This window comes from Suricata suricatta, chromosome 2, assembly GCF_006229205.1.
Source record: "Suricata suricatta isolate VVHF042 chromosome 2, meerkat_22Aug2017_6uvM2_HiC, whole genome shotgun sequence".
Taxonomy (NCBI): Eukaryota; Metazoa; Chordata; class Mammalia; order Carnivora; family Herpestidae; genus Suricata; species Suricata suricatta.
Window position 1 is genome coordinate 31,649,106 of NC_043701.1, and position 22,154 is coordinate 31,671,259.

The 22,154-nt window shown below is 43.2% G+C and overlaps 1 protein-coding gene across 3 annotated transcripts in view; it reads left to right on the plus strand.

The window, feature by feature from the left end:
• The window catches only part of CTTNBP2 (cortactin binding protein 2), a 154,948-nt gene that overhangs the window by 104,852 nt on the left and 27,942 nt on the right, over positions 1–22,154 (plus strand). For all 3 annotated transcript variants that reach the window (XM_029924452.1, XM_029924458.1, XM_029924467.1), the window contains 5 exons: positions 3,452–3,727; positions 5,826–5,921; positions 7,161–7,240; positions 16,090–16,176; positions 16,259–16,358. In XM_029924452.1, coding sequence (XP_029780312.1) covers positions 3,452–3,727; positions 5,826–5,921; positions 7,161–7,240; positions 16,090–16,176; positions 16,259–16,358 — 639 coding nt within the window. The remainder of the gene's footprint in view (positions 1–3,451; positions 3,728–5,825; positions 5,922–7,160; positions 7,241–16,089; positions 16,177–16,258; positions 16,359–22,154) is intronic.

The window sequence follows — 22,154 nt, forward strand, 5'->3', positions numbered from 1 at the left end:
AATGCAGGCAAGTTGCTTATCTCTCAACCCCTGGCTGCCTACCTGTCCTAGAAGATCAGAGTTGATCTTTGGGGTCTCTTCCAGCTCTAAGAATATATCCTTCTCAGCACTTGTTCTGAAAGGTTCACCTGTGGGTTTATGGAATGTGGAGTTTCAGATTGTACAAAATATTATGACTACTTGTATCAAGATTATCACTTAATCCGAAAATCAGCCAACTGTATCAACAATTTGTCTCTATCTTAAATTCTGACATTGAGATAGAAAATGAACAATAAACATAAGAAATAATTCATTATATGGTATGTGAGACAGGAATATGTGCTATGGAAAAGACTAGGGAGGATTGGGAATATAAAAATGGGTTTCAGCTTGTTTGTTTTTTTTTAAGTTTATTATTTTTAGAGAAAGAGAGGCCGTGTGAGTGGGGGAGGGAGGGAAGAAAGAGAATCCGGGGCAGTTTCTGCATTACCAGCACAGAGCCTGATGTGGGGCTCGAACTCATGAAACTGTGAGCCGAAACTAAGTGTCAGCCATGCCGGAGTGCCTGGTTTCAGTTTTTAAAATGATGGTCAGAGTGGCCTCCCTTGTAAGACATTGGAGCAAACACTTGAAGGTGAGCAGCGCAGTGATGTCGATACCTCAGGTATGAGACTTCCAAGCACAACATCATCAGGTGGACAGAGGCCCTCAAGCAGGAGCTTACCTGCTGTGTCTGAGGAGCTGTGAAGAGGGCAGAGCGCTGGTTTAGAATGAGCGAGGAGAGAGAAGGGACCAGAAGGGTTGGGGGTGGAGGTCTGATCTGGCTGAAATTTGTAGGCCATCGTAAGGTAACCATCTCCGTGTTCAGGCTTCGGAGTGATGGGATCTGATGTACATTTTCATAGTATCTGTAGCCGCTTTGTTGAGAACAGACTGCGGGAAGTCACAGACCGAGTCAGGGAGACGTGTTGGGCCCTTGGTGCCATCTTCCAGTGAGAGGTAACAGTGACCGCTCAATCTAGGATTGTTGCAGATGAGGTGGTGAGAAGTGCTCGCGTTGTGGGTACAGGTGAAGGGAGAGCCGGCGGAGCTTCCTGATGGATTGAATCCGCAGTAAGAGAGAGAAGGGGTTCATGGATAACCCCGAGGTTTTCACCCTGAATAATTGGCAGGATGGAGCGGCCATCACCTGTCAAGGGGGGAAGGCTGTGGGTGAAGCAGATTTTGCTAATGAAGACCAGGAGCTCTGTTTTGGAATTATGAATTGGAGATGTCTGTTAGGATATCTGTGTGGAGATACCAAGTCAGCAGGAATTCCAGAGACAAATATGAGCTGGATACATAAATCTGAGAGCAGTTTATAGATGATATTTAAAGTCATGGGAATGGATGAGATCACTAAGGAAGTGAACACAGACAGAAAAAGTAAGAGAAACAAGACTTGTAACATTCTATCATTAAGAAAATGGAAAATGTGAAGGGACCAGCAAAGAGCACCCTAAAATAGTGACCAGTGAGGTACGAGGGAATCCCATAGGAGCGTATCAGAGCACATGGAGAGATCAGTTGTGTCAGATGCTATTGATGAGAAGTGAAAATTAAATTTTTTAACATTTATTTTATTCATTTTGAGAGAGAGAGAACAGGTGGAGGAGGGGCAGAGAGAGAGGGAGACAGAATCCCGAGCAGGCCCCATGCTGTCAGCACAGAGCCGAATGCAGGGTCTTGAGCTCTCAAACTGTGAGATCATGACTTAAACTGAAACCAGGAGTTGGACCCTCAACCATTTGATTGGTGCCTCGAGGATTATTGATAATTGTAAAATAAACTAATCTACTAGTTGGCTAATAGAAAAAGCCAGTTGAAGAAGGGAAGCCTAAAAATATGTGTTTTAAATGTTTTATGTTAATTTTAACATACAGAGATTTCTTCCATCAATTTTTAGGTAAAGTTTTTTTACTTTAGTATGGTTTTGCTGACAGAAATTGCACATATTCTTATTTGAACAAACCACACATTTATGCTTCATCTTTGATTTCTAGTGTTTGAGGACTTAAACATATTTGTAAAGCAAGCTATAGGTAGTATCTGTCTAAAAATAATTTTTTTCAGGACACCTGTGTGGCTCAGTCAGTTAAGATTCTGACTTTTTCTTCTGCTCAGGTTATGATCTTGCAGTTCATGAGTTCAAGCCCCTCATGGGACTCTGCACTGACAGTGCAAAGCCTGCCTGGAGTTCTCTCTCCCTCTGCCCCTCCCTTGCTCAGTCTCTCCTCCTCCCCGCTGCCAAAATAAATAAACTTAAAAAAAATTAAAGATAACTTTTTTCTTTCTTATTTTAGTTTATTTATTTAGTTTGAAAGAGCTAAAGTAATTTAAGAGGGTCAGAGAGAGAGAGGGAGAGAGAATCCCAGGCAGGCCCTGCACTGTGCAGAGCCCAATGTGGGGCTCAAACTCACGAATTGTCAGATCATGACCTAAGGTGAAACCAAGACCTACCCAAGAACCCCAAAGATAATCCTTTCTGGCTTTATGTAGTAGTCTAATCCATACCTCCTTAGTGACTTTTTTTTTTTTAGCACCTTCTTTGTTCAGTGTCTTTCAATTTCAATTTTATAGGAATAGTAAGTCATTTCATCAGTTTATGGAATATTTGTATTCCAGCTCAGTAATGAGTTCAACAGATATAAAAGATTAGGGAATAAACACAGGTGGCTCTTGGGGAGCACATAATTCAGTTCATGAGAAACAGGAGTGCACGGGGTGCTACACAGCTCCGTGGGCCCTCAGTCAGTTGGTGTCACAGAGATTGGAAACATCATTTAAAAAGTTTCGACTACGCTGTTTACTATTTACTAAGCACTCACTAGTGTTTATACTACATAACCAATGGTATGTTAAATTCATTTCAAACATGAGTTCACTGAGTCTTCATAATAATTTAATAGCACATTCCTAACATTTTGTAGAAGGAATTGGGGTGTAGAGAGATCAATTTACCAAGGACACATGGCTGGTAGGAGGCTGACCTTGAGGCTTAGACCAAGGTCCGTTCGAGTCCAAAGCCACTATCCTAAGCACAGTGACTTCTTCAACTGTAACCTGCCGTATTTTCGTTACAGTGTAGGTGAGGAGAAAGGCCAATACAGAGAATTCAGGGTCAAGAGAGGGCTCTTGTTTTATCAGATTTGTTTTTTGAACTTGAGAGTTTTGCTGAAGGGAAGAGTCAATGAAGTACAGAAGGCCAAAGATAAAGACAAATATTTCAAGCAGCATGGTTCCAAAGCTGTGAAGAGTTTGGGAGGCCAAAGTTTCCTCCAGTAGAAGAACATCGGGTGATAGTATCTAAAGAAATATGGTAGCTGCCCTTTGCTTTGTTTTCAGAGTGTTCCTATCTGCTTATTTTATAGAAGTTTTGCTGGTTTCTCCTATCAATATTTTTTCACTAATTCTTTTATTCTTCCAACAGATGCTCTTAAAATACCCTTAAGGATTTCAGTGGGTGAGATTCAACCAGGCAACTATGGTTCCGATGACTTTGAGTGCGAAAACACAGTATGTGCTTTAAATATACGCAAACAGACATCATGGGATGATTTTTCAAAAGCAGTGAGTCAAGCTCTGACAAATCATTTCCAAGCAATCTCCTCTGATGGATGGTGGAGTCTGGAAGATGTGACATTTAATAACACCACTGACTCCAGCCTTGGCCTCGGTACAAGCAGTGTGCGATCCATCATGCTAGGTATCAGCAATCCTGTGATGAAGAGACAGCTGAAATTCTGTATTTATGTTTATGAGCTCCATAACCTGATACTTAGTTCATTGATTAAATACATTGTGAACTCACTTGTGGCAGCTGCTGGTGCTGAAAAACTTGAGTAGTCACAATGCGGCCATTACATAATGTTGCCTGTTAGTATAAAAAATGATTTTATGCCTCAGATAACACTCAGAGAGTAAGGAACAAGAAAGCCCTTGATGAGGCTTTGTGATTGCACTTGTTCCTCTGATAAATGCAAGAAACGAGCCACATTGCAGCTGCCTGCTGGTGCACAAGCTCTGAACGCAGCTCCAGATTTGTACGTGGGCTGGGCCAGGGCTTTAGTACATCCGCACCTCACCTCCAGGACAGGAGTCCTAGTGAAGTCTAGAGTTGGAAGAAACCTCTTCAATGAAGATACGATCAAAGCCCCCACATGGGATGAGTGAGGGTGACAACTGGTTATTTCTCTTTGGTAGGCACTATGAAACAGACTCGGAAGAACTTGTAAGATTTGCTTTCTGGGGAGAGCTAGTAAGTGCTCTCAAATGTCTCTGGTTAGTTTGTTTCCTCTTGAACCAGGAGAACTAACGTCCGTGGGGAACCTGTTATTATTTCAGAACTGTGTTGGGAGCTTTATACAAGTCCTTACGACAGGCTCATATTACCAATCACTAAACTAGTTACAAGGTGACTTGCCTGAGGTCACACAGCACAGAAGCAAAGAAGACGGGATTCAAATCCCAGTCTGTGCGATAGGAAAGCCTGCATATTTTCAATAGCACTATGTTATATAAGAATAGTCAAGGTTGAGGAAAGGGTTTCACCATGCTTTTAATATATCAGCTTATTATGTCAGAAAGTGTTTTATTCTGTTAACATATATACAAATCATTTTCAAAAAATATATTTTACTAGTTTTTAAGGCAGATAACTCATGACAACTTAATTTTATGGGTCTTTGGCAAGATCATTAAAATAATTACAATTCTTAGAGAAGAATTATTATATAGTTAAATAATTGCATTAAGATGCTATGTCATAAATGATTCTCGGGAACACATTTTGCCCACACAACCAACCGTTACTCAGGCTGTGGTTGTGCCCGGGGTCTAACAGACGAAGTCAGCACAGACTTGTTTTGAAGAAAATGGCCCTTCGCCATCAGTCGTCACCCAGCGAATCTGGAAACCAGCTTCACAAATGGATGTTTACGACCATCAGAGAGATTCATCTCTGTGAGCAGTGGACGCTAAGGCCTGATGGTGCCAGTGTTCATGTTTGTGTGGAGCACCTAGTAGCATTTCAGATCTAAAGATCATTGACTTCTGTGGGTAAACAGCTTGGTTCAGTGCCTCGCTGTAGCCGCTTGCTCATGGCCGACCAGGACATTAAGTATTCGTGTATGTATATAAGTGACTTTACCGTATCTATAGTCTAATGAGATTAAAGGGACCCAGGCCAACAGATAAGCACTGAGTTACAGGTGGGATATATGTGTGTGGTGGGAACATTTAAGAATTTAAGATCTGTGGATGGGAAGGGAGGGAAAAAGTACTTAGTACCAATCCGTCCCTAGAGTAGATGCTGAGGAAATGGACCCTCTCTGAGCAAGCATGAGCAGAAGATCCAGGCTGTGAGAAGGCTTCCTTTATGCTGAGCCCCTGAAGTTACCTGTGTTTTCTGGAATCTGAAAAATTGTTGGAAAGGGAGCAGATCATAGAGGACCTGTTACTTCACCTCGTCCAAAGTGCTTAGACTTTGTGACGCAGGCATGGAGGAACTGTGGAAAGTTATCATCAGCTTTGTTCCTGAAAACGTAACCCTAGAAATGTTTAGTATTTGCTCTCCATATTTCTCTCTTACTCCTACAAACAGCTTTTGAGAAACCGTTTGTTTGAAGGCCTGACTTTTAAAAGACATTGTGTTAGGGAGTTAACCCCTATGAGATGCTTTACATATTCTGTGCTTGCCTTTGACAGTTTAAGCTCTGGATTCCATAGGCGATTGTACATTGCCCCTTATAGGAAAAATTACTTTGAAGCTTCTTTGACATTTTATTTCATTTTCTTGAACTTAGGAAATGTGCCATGGTCAGCGGGTCAGAGCTTCGCCCAGTCCCCGTGGGACTTTATGAAGAAGAATAAAGCAGAGCGAGTCACTGTGCTTTTATCTGGTAAGTAGTCCACACTGAGGCGATGTTGACAGTGTTGGCTCCGTGATGTGTCATGGCGCTGGTCCTTAAGTCTGCGTATTTCTGTCCTGCGTCCTCCAGCAACGTGTGTGTGCCCCCTCTATTAAGTAATTAGATGTTTTTTGAAACATTTCATTAAGAAGAGGAAAAATGAAAAGCCACGTTGCTGATGTCTGTGGTGATATCCGTCCTGACATTGGCTGCTGCAATTCTGATCACCTCTCGCGTTAGGAACAAACTAGAAGCTAACCTTAACGCACTGAGAGAATGACAAGAGACCATGTTAAAAGAAATGCCTTCTGTTACTGTCAAGTCCAGTGTACGATGAATAAGATTATTATAATGGTATAGGTAATGTTTAGTGAGCACCTACTATGTGCTAAGCCCTGTCATTTACAGCACATTACCAGTATAAATTCATTTAATCCGTATAACAACCCATTGAAATAAGTATTTCTATTTTCCTTCATTTTACATACAAGGAAATTAAGGCTTAGAAAGATTGATTTTCTTGTCTAGAGTTATATAGCTAGTAAGTGTTACAGGAATACTCCATCTCTCAGCCTTTAAATCCTCAAGGGATTTTATTATATATTTCCTATATTTGGGAATAGATTCTTTAAAAGTTCAACTAACAAAGATGTATTCTATTGTTTGAATTACTTACTGAAGTTAGGAGAAAAAAAAAAGAATGAGACTATCCCAGAAAATTCCTTCAGGCTTAAGCAGTATTGAGAGAGTAGCAGAACATGGAAGGGAAGTGAGGGAGGTAGAGTTTGGAAAGAACATGAAGGGGAACCCCCAGAACTGTGCATGAATGCTGCCCCAGGCTAGAACTTTCAGAGGGCTGGGATTATCTCTGATAACACTTGCTTACACACAGTACAGTTGAGTCCAGGAATCGGAGCAGACACTAGCGACAGTGTTCCAGCTGGAATTTGAAGGCCGAGGCTGTGATAGGCAGGAGAGGTGGGCGGGCTTCCCAGGGGAGGAGGGGCAGCGGGGGAGTCCGGGGAGCAGTGGTGGCTTACCAGCCAGTGCAGAGTGTTGAAATATTTTCACAATGGTGAAGACAAAAGGTACCTCTTGGCCAAATGTCAGCTCTGGCTACATAAGTCAACAAACATTATTGTATCCTTTATGAGAGGTTTTGTTGTGTCTTGCTCATGTGCATTTAAAAAGGAAGAACCAATTTTCCTTCTGTGTATTGCTTTCTTACAGGTCCTCAGGAAGGCTGCCTCAGTAGTGTGACTTATGCATCAATGATCCCTCTTCCGATGCTACAGAACTACCTCAGGCTGGTAGGTGGAGGCTGCCAAGTGGAGGCTTAGACTCCCGTCCCTGACCCTGGCATACTGGGTGGCCCACTTCCATGCCTGTGAGAGTGTGAGCCTTCACCCACCCTGTGCCCCAACCCTATGATCCTCCCCAACAACCCCTTCCCTAGAAGGCTGCTGGCCACTTAGTTCTGGATTTCCATCACAGTCATCCAGGTGTCCCCTGCCTGGGCCCAGGGATCACCTGTCACCTGTGAAGTGTTGTGATTGGAGCAGAAGATTCTTTTCCCAACTTGGACTTGACATCAAGTAACTGATAATCAGTATGAAAGAGAATGGCTATAAATATCAAGATGCATTGCTGTGAACTTTTATAATTTAGAACTAAGTTAAATATGCTAGAATCAGTTAAACATATTCATTTGGCCACTTTAACAGAAACCAAACAGTTGTAGCTTGAGGAGCATAGACGTTCATTTTTTTTTCACACATAGAAATCCCAGCAGATGAAACAGCTAGTGGGGGGAATTGGAGCAGGGTGACCCCCCCCTGCCCCCCCCCCCACAGATGCTTCTGTAGCTTCTCTCTCTCTAATCGGGCCACTGTGACCTGGGGTATTGTTTGACTAACGAGAGTCAGTTACCACTCCACCCCCGGGTTCTAGCCCAAGGGAGGAGAGCCTGGAGGGCAAGCCCCTCCTTTCTGGGGCACTGCACACATTGCTCCCAGCCCACCGCCCACCGCCCAGCGTGTAGACACGTGCTCACCTAGCTGGGGTGTGTGGTCGCTTCCTGGGCAACCGTCCGCCCACGGAAAACTAACTCTGTTATTAAAGGGAAACAGAATACGATTATCAAGAGAAAGTAGCAAATTCTAGACAAATGGTGATAAATGTAATGCTTTACATTTGCCTAGTACTTACTACATGCCGGACAATGTGTCAAATGCTCATACATGTCTTATTTTTCCTCAGAACATCCCTGTGAGGTAGATAGCATCATCCACTTTACAGAGAAGGAAACCAAAGCAGAGAGGGAAATAATGTGCTCAAGGCTACGTGGCTAGTGAGAGATGAAGCTAAGATTGTGCACTCTTGGGTCTGTGAGATCTAGCTAAAACTCATATTGAAGTGTTGAAGGTGTACAACTTTAAGCTTCATTTTGCCGGCTGCCTTAATTTGGAATTTTTTTTTTTTTTTAATGAATGAATTTGCCAATGGCCCTTTACAAAAATTGTTTCCATTAACTATGAATTGATGTCTTTGTTCCCCATGAAGTACATATTCAAAAGCATTCTGTTGATCTGGCTAAACCTAAAGTTGAGAATGACCTTTGTAAATACAGCCACAGTAGCACCAAAACATTATAAAGCTTTACAGTTTAGAAGAGATGGCGCTCTGTAATGTAACTCGCTTTCTTTGTTACCTGTTCCTCCCTACAGCTTCGAAGGAAGCCTGAGGGTGACAGACCGTGGGAGGGAGGGCGGCCTTCCTCCTTTGCCTGGTGAAAGTTGAGGCGCTGTGACCACTTGGTTTTCAGGATCGTGAGCCTGGGCTCCCAGTAAAATGAGCTCGTAGAACTACTTCTCTTCCTTCGCAGCTTCTCTCCACCAGGCAAGGCTCTGCTCAGGGCTTTTCATTCACCCAGATGACAAAATGGACAGCAGGGTGATGCAGCAGATTATAACTGCGCAGGAGCCTTGGCTGAGCCCGTCTGTCGAAGTGAAATGCCTGCTGGAACATTATACACAGAATATTCCAAGTACCCTTGCATGTGTGCCTCCTAATGCATCAGCCACGGTTTAAATACCAATGACCAACAAACCAGAGAGTAACTCCTTGTTAATTCTATTCTCAATTTGATGAGTGTTTTGTTTTTTTTAGTTTTGGGGTTTTTCTTGAGAGAGTCCGAGCGTGTGCACTCGGGGTGGGGGAGACAGATTCTCAAGCAGGCTCCATAAGCAGCCTGGAGCCCAGGGTGGCGCTTGATCTCACAACCATGATGTCATGACCTGAGTGGAAGTCAACAAGAGTCAGACCTTCAACCGACTGAGCCACTCAGTGCCCCGCTTCTTTTTATTTTAATGGTGTTATTTTAAAATACGTTTATTGAATAATTAAAATAATACAAATCTTCAATTTCCATTCTAAGAGTTAACAAGGAAATATTTAACTTGATTGAGTTTTGAATCACTAGTAATTTATTATTATAGTTGAACTTTGTATATTAATTGACTCAGATCTTAGCCCGTTGCAATTTTTATGAACTTATTTGCAATCTTGTATTATAATACTTAAGTGATTATAAATAATTATATTAGAAAAATACTTAAATAGATCATCCTACTCTGAGCACTACTTTAAAATGTAGGACTTGGGGGCTCCCCTGGGGTGGGTAACTCAGTCAGTTAAATGTCTGGCTCTTGATTGCGGCTCAGGTCATGATCTTGAGGTCCTGGGATCAAGCCCCATGTAGGGCTCCATGCTGAGTGTGGAGCCTGCTTGGGATTCTCTCTCCCTCTTGCCTCTCTCTTTCTCTCTGCCCCTTCACTGCTCACACTCTTTCTGTCTCTCTCAAAATAAATAAATAAACATTTAAAAAAGGCAGGACTCTGAATCCCCTAGGACATAATTCTTGAGATTCCACTGCCTGTTAGCCATCCAATCCAATATGTGCCATGCTAACCATCTAGAATCACAACCAAGAGATTCTACCTTCTCGTCCTGTGTTCCCAGAATAAATCTGGTCTGTTCTCATAAAGACAACATTGTAAACAATGGTGGTTTTGTGTCTGAGGCCACAAGTCTTGATTAACGCTGTTAGCAGCTGGCCAGCTCTAGCCTGATCTCTTTCAGGCCATGGAGGAATAAATGTGGGGAAGGTCCTAGCAGAAGGAGGAAGCCAGTTCCCCTGGATGAGGAGGAGGGGCTCCAGCACCAGTGAATTCTTTGGCCATCATGGCAATAGTGGAAAAAGATCCTGGGCTGCAGGGCAAGCGTCAGCCCACAGCAGGTCTGGAGCAGGAGGAGTTTATGAGAGCTGGCGGCTGGGTGGCAAGGGAGCAGTTAGGTCTGAAGTTCTAGCTTATGGGTTGTTATGGGTTTTTTAATAGCTACAATACTCGCAGTATTATGTTTGTGTACCTGAATGGGGGTCTAGTTTTATTTGAAGTTAGTAACCAAGTCTGAACTTGGCTTTTAAAGTTTCAGTAAGCTAATTTTTAAAAAACCTATGGTGTGTTTCTCTCTGTGAACTGTAAATTCTCTTATATCCATTCTATAAAGCGGGACCTCAGCGTATGGCTGAAATCCCTCTCACTCTACCACGGCGCACTCTTGCTTTTTTGTAGCCTGGATGCTGGATGTGCAAGTACTGTTTGGGGGGAGTTTATATGAATACGTTGTAACTGTGTCATTTGTGGCTCTAAAGCCATACATAAATTCTTTACAATCAGTGTCCAAAAAGGTCAGAATGAAATCCCCAGCTGTAAAACCATGACACTAAGCTAGCGCCGTCTCAGCTTTATTGGCTCAGTAAGAACCTTTTATTTTTTATTCTTTTTTGAGTTCACCCTCTCAGCACAACCTGGCCTAAAACCATCTCTAGATGGTAGAAACGTCCCCTCAGACTGACAAGTGAAACTCCAAAGGCTGAGGTTTATTGCTTTAAAATAATGCCACAAGTTGGAAAACATCACAGGCACCACCCACTGTGACCATGTTCCTCTGGACAGCAGGTCCTTTAGTGAACCTGGTCCTGCAGAAACAGTTGGGGGAGGGGGGGGACAATCAATGGATGGAAGGGCCTTTGTTGAGGTCATTGTTTCCATTTAATCCAGAACTCATTTGCGTCACAAAACACTAATTGACGTGTGATAGAGCTTCCTGAGTAAACTGTGAAGACACAGAAATAAAGGGGGTTGGTACCGATTGTGATGAAGGCCAGTGTCCCTTTACTAAGAAGCAGAAATATTCCACTGTGAACACGCACTTCGGGGTAATCCTGGGGACACTAATTCACCTTTCAGAAGTTGAGTTTGCTTTTCTCAAGGAGAGATCTCCTATCAAAACAATTAAAAGGTTTACCTTCCCCCGCAGCCTGGTCCGCCTGCCTCTCTACGCAGCTGTAGCGCCCTCTGCTGGAGACGTGAAGCATGTGTATTGATAACCCCCTCAGATCCTGCTGTTGAGAGAAATGTTATTTTAGCTGGAGCAGATAAATGTGTTTTCTTGGCATAGCTTCATATGTTTGCAGTAGAGCAACAGACTCCTGGTAACTTTTTTTGCTGTTCAGATCTTAAATGGTAACCAGCACATCGTTTGATGAGATAGAACAAATACCGTTAACAACAAAATTGATAATATCTGAAAAGAGAAAAAAACCTATGGAATTTATGCATTAGAATGTATGAATGAGGGGCGCCTGGATGGCTCAGGTGGGTAAGTGGCCGACTTCAGCTCAGGTCATAACATCGGAGTTCATGAGTTTGAGCCCCCAAGTCAGGCTCTGCACTGACAGTGGGGAGCCTGCTTGGAGTCCTTCCTCTCCCCTCTCTCTCTCTGCCCCTCCCCTATTTGTCTATGTGTTCTCTCTCTTTCTCAAAATAAAATATAAGAAGTTTACACTGAAAAGAAAGAAAAGAATGTATGAATGATCTGAAGTCTGTACATTTGATTTTCCATTTATTTGTTTCTATTTTACCTCATTCCAGAAAGGGTATTAGACTGTGTGAAGACAAAATGTGTGAATGGCCTTTTCAATGAAAGTTTTAAGTAGATGTTTCCTGTCTGTATTTTATAAGAACCTGCAATCTGAGAACAAATGAGATGTTGAAATTGAAGACAGCTTATCTATGAAATCGGGTCTCTGCTGTTACGTGATTTTGAAATCAATCTTAAAACCGTGTCGGCAGTTTGACAGGATGGCTGTAATGAACAGAGAGCTCTTGTTTTCAGAAGTGAGACAAGATTAAATAGCAATCTTCGTCGAAAATCTCAGGGGTGGAATACTCAGTCAATCTTGAAAATCTGTATCCTGTTTCACTGGTATGAAACAATCCATTCCTTGTGAGAGAATTTCTACCCAGAAAGTCATGGCAGTTTGGGATTCATTTGGAGAACGCAAGACTTCTGGTTTAAAATTGGACCTTTCTTGTGGTACCCAACGCCATTACCCACTCAAGTGCTTTTGAAAAGTGATAAAACTCCATAACAAGAGAGGAAAATAGAATGGAGGTCTCCCTTTGGCAAGAATCTGGAAAAATTGTCCAGTACCTTTAGGGATAAGAGAGTGTTAAACCCAGTGATTTGAGGCCTACCTGAAATGAGATGGGAAAACAGTTTTATTATTTTCCATGACCGTCTTACTAACGGTTCAAGAAAGCAGACTTGATACCAGCTAGGAAATCGGGTGTATATCCTTACGGCATAGTCGCCCATGACATTCTCCTCCACCTCCTATCAAGATGCATCCTTCCGCAGCCCTTGAGAGACTAAAGCTAGAAATACCTGAGCAGGAAGTCGGTGGGCAGGCGTTGGTGAGGCTGCTCTAGCTGGGGAGCATATTATATAAGCACCCTCAGCAGGGTGGGTGTTGGAGCGCCCTGCTTCCTTTATTTCACGCATTTGCCTGCCGAGGTGGACAGCCCACTGCAGCATTGCCGGACCCCGGAGTGTAAGTCACAAGTAGAGACAGCAGCCCACCATCCAGCTGATGTCCTAAGGCAGGAGTCAGCTGAGCAACTAGTGGAAGGGAAGTGAAGCCAGTGATGGTTCAGACATCCTGCTTTACTGCCGGTTCTTCTTGTGGTTTCACAAGAAGACTAATAGCAAGTTAACACGTTACCTGTGGTCGAACACCGCAGAACAGAACAGTTATTCTGAAAACTCATAAGGACAGCACCTTAAACATTATGAGAAAAAAAGGGAAAAATTGGGAAAATTATGTTCATTCTCTGGAAAATGCAAGATCAACTCAAAGCAGGGCAAGAAAGGGTAGAGAGAAGGCTAAGATTAAAAGCAAAAGTGTTGGCAAGGAGGTGAATGAGGGAAGGAACTCCGAGAGCAACTAAAAGGGCAGTAGCGTTATTAAACTTGTACTTGAGACAGTAAAGAGCAGGAGGGAGACGGCAAACATTCTTTTCAGTGTCATGAACTTCAGGTGCTCTCTACAAAGTAGGAGCCAAAGAAAGAGTAAGGATACTGATGAGCGAAGGGGACAGATACACTTGCAGAGGACAGAGAGGGAACTTAAGCATGATTGGTCTTCCTTCAAAATAAAGAGAATTAGAAGAGAAATTACCAAAAACATAATGGAAGAAAATTTTTCTAAGCCAAAACAAGGTCTAGGAATATTGAAATAACTTGCCATGTTCCATTTAAGATTGGGAGAAAGCTGTCACAGCCAGACAAATCTGGTAACTTTTTAAAATTATAGTACATCCCACAAGCTTCCCCATCTCTCAGGTACAAATGAGAACAGATTATGCTTAAACAACCATTTCTTAATAATTATCCATACCCTCGTTGCCGAGAAGCAGAACCATGTTTGAATTTTCTAGCATATTCTCTTTCTCATGTCTCTGGAGGAGTCCCTGTCCCAATCGTGGTCCTTGCTGGCCCTTCTACCGTTGTTTGTCTCACAGACCCCCCGCACCACGGAACACAGCCCCGGCCAGCTACCGCTGAGCTCCTCCCGGGGCTTCCGGATGCTGGCGTTCCTCGGGCACCTGTAGCCACTGGCCTGTTTCTCTCAGGAGCATCATTCTCCCTGATGCTGCCATAGCCCCAGGGTGAACCCAACTGCTTCCTTTTTTTTATTGAAGACTTAACAATAGTGGAATAATACTTGGATTCAGAGATCACTGGAGGCTACCAGACATGTTGTCTTTCAGAGCCTAAAACCCAGTCCCTCGTCCCACATTCGTGGTCCCCTTAAAGGTTTACATCCTTTTTTAAGCTCACAGTCTGACACCCAGTGGGAAAGCCTGATTTTCCTCCACTTTCCAAGAGTTACTCCAAGCATGACTTGGTCTCTTTGGAGGCCAAAGGCTCAAATCCTAAAGGCCTCAGGTAAGGAAGGAGTCCTTCTTCCTTCCTTGCTAACAGCTTTCCCTCAAGCCTTCCTTCCATATCCCCAAATCTGCCTCTTTCCTGTAATGACGGACCAGTGACCCATTCTTCACCAGGTCTACCCTAGCCACCCTCACCGATATGGTCTTCTCCTGTGTCTTCAAAGGGACAAGCTCATCAGAGCACAATAGAGCAACATGGATGTCCTTAACCATGAACAGACCTTTGCATGTTGAGCATTTCTCTAAGTCTGGGTGACTCAGTCTTGACACATGAGCTACATCAGCTGTATTGGTTAGGTGGCAGCTTCACCTGTACAGGTTCTTTTCTGGAAGATCTTTCCAGGAAGAAGGCTGCTCCCAAGCATGTAGACTGGAGGAGTGGGAGCTCAGTCCCGGGCGTGACCGAGGCGGAAGGGATGACTCCTCTTCACATGTCACTGCAGACATCACTGCCCTTGCCCCGTGTAAATGGCCACCGGCTCTCCATCCCAGCGCGCTGCATCTCCACATGTTCTCGGGCAGCGTGTCCGCACATGTGCGGGGAAAGGTTTTAAAAAACCCTGTAAGCATCCAGGCAGGAGAGTTTCTTTTTTACAGAGTAAAAGTGATCAATCTCTACCCAAATTTCTTTGGAACACCCATGTTCCAGAATGGAAAAATATAGATAGGGAGTTAATCTAATCTTATAGTCATGAAGACGTCTTTTATGTAAGATGCTAGGACAAAGACAGTCTCCAATGTAAGACGGCTGTGAAAAGATTACCCTCCTATATCCCTCTTAAAACACACAAATATGCATATACATATCAACTATGCAAAGAAACATAAAAATAGAGTGGTTAATTTTCAGTGCTGACATTATCAATGGTTTGTATTCTGCTTCTTTATGTTTCTTTGTACTTTCCGGAATTTCCTTAATGAAATTCATTGCTGTTTTAAATGTCCTTAAAACGTAAAATAAACACTGGGAAAATTCTAACTAAGGAGCATCTGCAAGAGATGATAATGAAACATTACAGAACATTTACAAGGGACAAAATACACTAGTAGCTGTGTTCCCAGCTTACCTACTGAATCTCACTGCAGAAATTACAGGGAAGAGGGGCACCTGGGTGGCTTAGTCAGTTAAGCATCCAGCTTCAGCTCAGGTCATGATGCCACAGTTCATGAGTTTGAGCCCCCTGTCAGGCTCTTTGATGACAGCTCAGAGCCTAGAGCCTGCTTCAGATTCTGTCTCCTTCTCTCTCTGTCCCTACCCTACTCATGCTCTCTCAAAAATAAACAAACATTAAAAATAAAATAATAATAATAATGGGGGCACCTGGGTGTCTCAGTCAGTTAAGTGTCCAATTTCAGCTCAGGTCATGATCTCACAGTCCGTTGGTTCGAGACCCACATTGGGCTCTGTGCTGACAGCTCAGAGCCTGAAGCTTGCTCCAAATTCTGTGTCTTCCCCTCTCTCTACCCCTCCTCCAATCATTGTCTCTCTCCCATCTCTCAAAAATGAATGAACATTAGAATAATAATAATAAAACAATTATAGGGAAGAAAGTATGCCTTTTAGTAGTCCGATCTTCCTATAAATAAATACTACATAAAATACCACATAAATAGTAAATTTGCTGGTATTCCACATTAAAATGAAAGATTTCAAGTGCCCAGTGCATGAAGTAATCCTGAAAATAATATTTTTAATATTTTCAAAAGCCGAGCACAATCAGAAGGGAAATTTCCTGCTTGGGTACCAGTTTTTTCTTCCTCTTAGCATCTTCACTGAAGCTCTCTTCTTGGTTTGGTAACAGGTCGAGCAGTACCATAATGTCATCTTCCACGGCCCAGAGGGAAGCTTGCAGGAGTACGTAGCACGTCAGCTCGCACTCTGCATGAAGGTGCGTACCTGCTCCCTGTGTCCCTCTCCTTTGCCGTGACATTTGAAAGCGCGTGGAACTAATCGCCGATTTCTCATCACAGCACAGACAAATGGCTGCAGGATTCTCCTGTGAAATAGTGAGAGCCGAAGTGGATGCTGGTTTCTCGAAGGAACAGCTGATAGACCTGTTCATCAACAGTGGTAAGACCTTTCTAGCAACCGGCTTCTGGTAACCAAAGGGCATGGTCTTCGGTACGCTGTTGAAAGAAAGTAAGCGTTCTTTCTTGGGGTTAAATTTAAGTTGATTTCTCATTTATCCAAGAACTATGGGATGAAAATGAGGAACCCAGGTGTACACTTGTAAAAGAATTTATTTTTCTGTATCTGTCTTGGCATTGATTGCTCCTCCTACATTTTCTTCTTCCCCTCTCCATCTTCTGTTTGTAAATCATTACCTGTTGTGAGCGTTCTGTGTAACTGGTGCCAGAGGTACACCAAGGGAGGAGGTGTTGGGAACTGTCCGTCCAGCAGGACTAAGTATCGTGTCACTGGTGCTGTTTAGAATTGCATGGTGATAATAAGTGGATAGATTTTTAGTATTATTCATAAGTTCTCTACAACCAAAGCACCCCTTCCTGATGCACCTGAGGTAAACTACCTTCTCCACCTAACCCTTGGCAGGTCATTGACTGGCATTTCACTAAACGTATTACACACAGTAAATAATTCCTTTGGTCTCTACAGTCACCCTGTGCCAGTAAGTAACTTAACGTGTTTCAAACATGAGGAAACTGGCACAGAGCAGCTCAGTACCTTGCCACGACTACAGCGTAGCAGGACCAGGATAAAACATGTTTGTTCACGTAGCTTTTTCAAGAACTTTCTGTCTTAGGCCCAAAGCTGAACGCACTCAGCCCCACCAAAGGTGCAGTTAGCACGCCCTGCAGAGTGCAGCTTGGCTAGGACTCTGACACAGAACTGAAATGGGCCAGACTCCAGTCACAGAGACCCCTGGGGAGCCGGTGCACGCACTTGGGGTCGGGGGAGGAGCAGTTGCAAGATCAGTGGTGGATGAGTGGAAATGTAAATTCAAATATTTTCAGCGTGTCTCACCTTGGGAGCCAGGATCCAGGGCTAGGTCAGCTTTAGGAAGAAGGAAGTAACGGCAGCTTGTAAGGCCAGAGATAAAGTTAAGAGGCAGGCTTAGGGAAGGACCAAGGATCCCACAGACCTAGCAGCACATTTTAGGACAGGAAAATCCCACCAGAATCTAAATGTTGCTGTAGTGCTTGAATCAGTCTTTGATCTAAAACTAGTGAAAGTTGGCTGCAGAAAGCTGTTTTCTCTGCTGCAGTTGCTAATAATCACTAGCATTTATTAAGCTCTGACTCTGGTTGGCCCTATTCTAAGTACCCTGATTTATAAACATGAAAATACCTGAATCAGGAGCTTTGAGGACCCTGCCCAAGGAAGCCACAGCCAAGCAGGACTCAAACCACATCTGAGCCTGCCCTTCATCACTGCCAGCCATTTCTCCTTAGAAACTCTCCTGTGCCAAAATTTCTGCCCCCCGCCTTAGTCCTATAACAAAAGCCCACTACATTTTATCCCCACTTTCAGTCTTACTTCATCTCAAAGTAAGAAGCTAAAATATTTTGTTCTCACTCTATCAGGGCAGATAGCAATTACAGACTGAATTCTCTCTGTGCTCGAAGCTTAGAGAGCTGAAAAAAAAAATAGAAAAACACCATGGAGAGCAGTGCATCAGGTCATAAAGGATGCAGAGGTCGTGAGCACAGCATTTCTAAACCTATGTGGGCCGGGGGTGGACATCTAAGACCTCGTCTTCCTAATTCCCGGTTTGGTGAGTGGCGCAGGTCTCTCGGCCCCTCCCACTTGAAACTCTGGTCTTGTCAGTAGGCTTGACAACCTGAATGTCCGCAGGTGCCAAGAGGCCACATTCAAGGGTGAGGCAGGGGTTGGGGGCGCGGGGAGGCGTGTCTCCCTCTCCAGGAGGGCAGCGGCTCTTATCTGCTGGGTGTGGTGTCACCTCTTTTGTGCAGAAAGCACATAGCAGGGAATGTTCTTTTGGTCAGGAGGTGATGGGAAAAGGCAGAGAGTAGAGAAGGCAGCGGTCTGGATGAGGAAAGATGGGCTCCTAGGCTATTCAGCAGCAGTTTGATGGGAATTATCTGTCCATTATGCTTTCTTTCTACCAAGAAATTAAATTGATCAAATTACATTATTACAGGTAAGAGCTACACTGATTTGCAAGGATACATTTATTCCTGGCTTTTAACTTGATTTTCTCTACAGGAGATTTAAACTACTGGGAGAGGCTGGGCCAGGATGTTGCACTTAAATATTCCATTATGCATAGCACATATGTTACCTTATTTGCTTCTCTCCACAACCAGGAGCAAGCCAGCAAAGAGTCACAGAGAATGAATAGAAGGAATGTATGAGCAAAATATACAAGAAGGAAGAGTAGCAAGTGTATGTTAAATAATTAGCTTTACATTGAGTTTAAAATGGTTCTCATGAACAGAAGAACCGTTTTTAAAAAGACCTCACACTCATGTTACCAATGATTATTTTGTTTTTATTTGAAAATAACCTCTTTCTAAAAAATAATAAAATAACCTTCATTTTCCTATTGCCTTTCATGAGAGACAGTCATGGCATGCTATTTGGTAAAAAAGGTGTGAATGTGTATTACAGTTGGGTCATTTTGCTTCATTAGTTAGGTCAGTAAGACAGATACTAAAATTACATGTGACAGTAAGTTGTAAGAAAAATTTTTAAACACTAGATTGGTATTTTAAAGTAACACTTAAAATTCTTAAGAGAACCTTTCTGGAGTAATGAAGATAGAACTGCCATAGTCCTTGTAGGAGAATACAGTCATTGGAGTCCATATAACTGAGTCTGTGTCCTTGGACCCTGCATTACTTGAGGCTCTTTGAGGTTTGCCCCTTCTCATCCTGGACTCAGAGCATCACCCCTGCAGAGCCTTCTTTAAAATGAACTCTAAAAGGTGGGCTGCTCTCCATCCCTAGGGGGAGATTACGGACATGCAGTCACTTTAGACACAAAGGAGTTTGGATTTAACTATAAATGTGATATGTTTAATTGTTTTTAAACCAACACATACTGCTCTAGAACTAACTCTCCAGAACTTTTAATATAAGGGCGTACAGAACTGGACTGTAGCCCTGAGCCTAACCAAGAGGGTGTCTGATTAAGATCTTCACCCTGCAGGAGAGGAGTGGGCTGACATAGCCTATACAGTTGGAAGAAAAAAGGTCAAAAGGAATAGATTAATTTTAGAAATAGAGCTTTGAAGTAGCATAAGGCAAGGGAATCTGAATGGCTGGCTTTCTGGCAACAGGGTAAAAGAAATTTCCAGCTATAACATGGGGTGTGTGGCTTCCTTTCATCTCTGTAGACCCTGATCAGAGGCTGGTTAATCCTTCAAACTGGAGACTTCCTGCTCCTGGGATTGGTTAATACATTAGGCCTGAAACTCTGCTAAAGGACCTGAAATAGACACATGCTATTTCGCAAATAAAAGTTACCTTTGGACCAACTTATTTAAGGATGTCGAACGTAAGTAGTTAGAGAAGTAGGTGTTAGTGAAAAAGTGAGGTAATGAGACTGGCAGTGTTAAAGACAAAGCTTTCCCCCAATGACACCCAGTCTGTTTGACCCTTGGTCAGTGCCTCACGGGCCACCAGGATAAACAAAGACAAGGTGGCAACCCACCTGAACTGCTGGGAACAGCGGCCCACCCCCTCTTTGTCGAGGGCATAGGCTGTCCATTTAATACATGATTAATTGATTAGCGATACAGTGCTTGCTTGTGGACCCAGCAGAACGTTAAAAGCCCCCCAGCACCCCTATAAACTCATTCATTTTTTCTCCAGCCTGAGTTCTCCCTGGCTGCTCTCATGCTCGTGCGGCACAACCTGTGGACATGTCCGAAAGGCCGCCTTACTCACCAAGTACACCAGGCCTGACACATCACCTCCACCCCCACCCCAGGTGTGCGCAGTGCCCCCATGAGCCCTACAACCTCTTCTCTGCGGGGGACTTCGCAGGGGCCTCTGATACTTCCTCCCCGCGCCGCTCTCAAGACTGTAAGCGCCCAGTCTTACTGATTCCATCTCAAACCCCTTTTTTTCTGTGCCTTGGCCCTGGATGAGGCTCCCGTTACTTCAGCAGTCAGAGCCTGGTGTTTTTCTGTCCCTTTCCTCTCCAGGTGTTCTTTGCACTGGAGTCAGATTTCAAAGCACAAATCAAGTCCTGTTTATCCTCCTCCTCAGAGACCTTCATGGCTTCCCAGACCTGGTGGTTTCTCCCTCCCAGTATGACATTCTAGGTCTTCCACTTGTCAATTGTGGCAGGGTTCTGAGGTTTCATATCATCAAATCTCACCCTAGCATGCACACAAAATGCTGATGACCCAGACCATTTAAGTCAGAACGTCTGGAGGTGGGTCCTCAGCTTTGGCTACTTGATCCCGTTCCATTGATGTGACTCCACCCACACTCCCAGCCCATCCCTATAGGAGGTATGTATCAGCCTGGAGCTCACCATCAGGCACTCTTGCAGCTGTCTGACCTTGACTTGATGCCTTAGCCCCTTTTTGTTTCGGTCTCCTGTGCCAATGCCATTTATTACAACTAGTATGCTTACCTGTCTCCTAAGCTATTATGATGATATTCCTTGTAATGGTTGCATTTTAAAATGCCACATCGCTCGGTTAGAACCAGTCACCTCTGTATGCCACAGCCCTTAGTGGGGGGACAGCAGATGAACATCTATTGAAATGCAGTTACGTGTTGCTGCAGATAGATTCTGGCTGGTGCAGCCGCTTCAGAGCCCCTGGCGCTAGCTCTACACCCAGTACAGATCAAGGAAAAGCTGGAGGTCCTCAGTTCTGGTGATAGGAAAGCAGATAACTCTACCATTCAACCTGGTCTGTTCTTTATCACTAGGTAGAAGAGGTTTGTTTATCACTGTCATTTTAATGAACTATAGATAATATACTTGAACAATGAATGTATTTCTGAAAGAACATTTGAATGCTAGAAGCACAGTTGCGAGCACTTCTTACTGAATAGCTGTGTTGAAGGGATCGGGGGGGACACACCAGACACTAGTGTTAACAGCCCCCACAACGCTACCAAATCGAGAGGTGGCTGTTACTGTTTCTAGTTTTAACGCCTCATAGCATGCAGGAAAGCTATTTTAGTCTTGGAAGAGATTCATTTACAATGTTCAAGGAGTTCTTTTAAAAGTGAAAATGCATTGTGTCTGTAGTAACAAGGCCGAATAGAGTATAATCTATTACTATTTGTAAAAAGTGGGATACTTGATACAGTTACTCTCAAGTATTTTAAAGTGCTCTTTCTTTCTCAAGGTTAATTTGACTAAGACTAAAGCATCTTAGAATCTTAAAAATTAAAAAGTGATCTTAATTTCAGTTAATTCACTGCTACATTGGAAGTAGTGTATATGTTGTAACTACAATATTAACTTTTGAGTGCTTAGCAGTTCTAGGCATATGTCAAGTACAACCTGTCTACAGACATACTCATTTCCTACGTATAATTTTTATCTTCCATTTACTTTCTATCTTTCATTTTTGGTCAGTATACAGCTTAGTCCCCCCATCTTCAGTAGGAGGTCCACTGAGATTAGATTCAGAAATCCTCGTCCTTCCTCAGAACTGTTTGCTGAAACCCTAGTCAAAATCACTTGCACCTCTCTGAGGTGTGTAAAATGAAAGGATGGATCTGCTTACCTCTCTGAGGTCCTGACCCCATAATTTGATGAATATTTCACATATGTGTAATTTAAAAGGTCACTTAAGGGCTTCTGACTTTTTATATTATGAAATATACATCTATAAAATACATATGTATGTATTTATATTTTAGATCAGTAATGTTTTCCAGTTTTTTAAATTGTGTATTTTATATTTATTGAAGT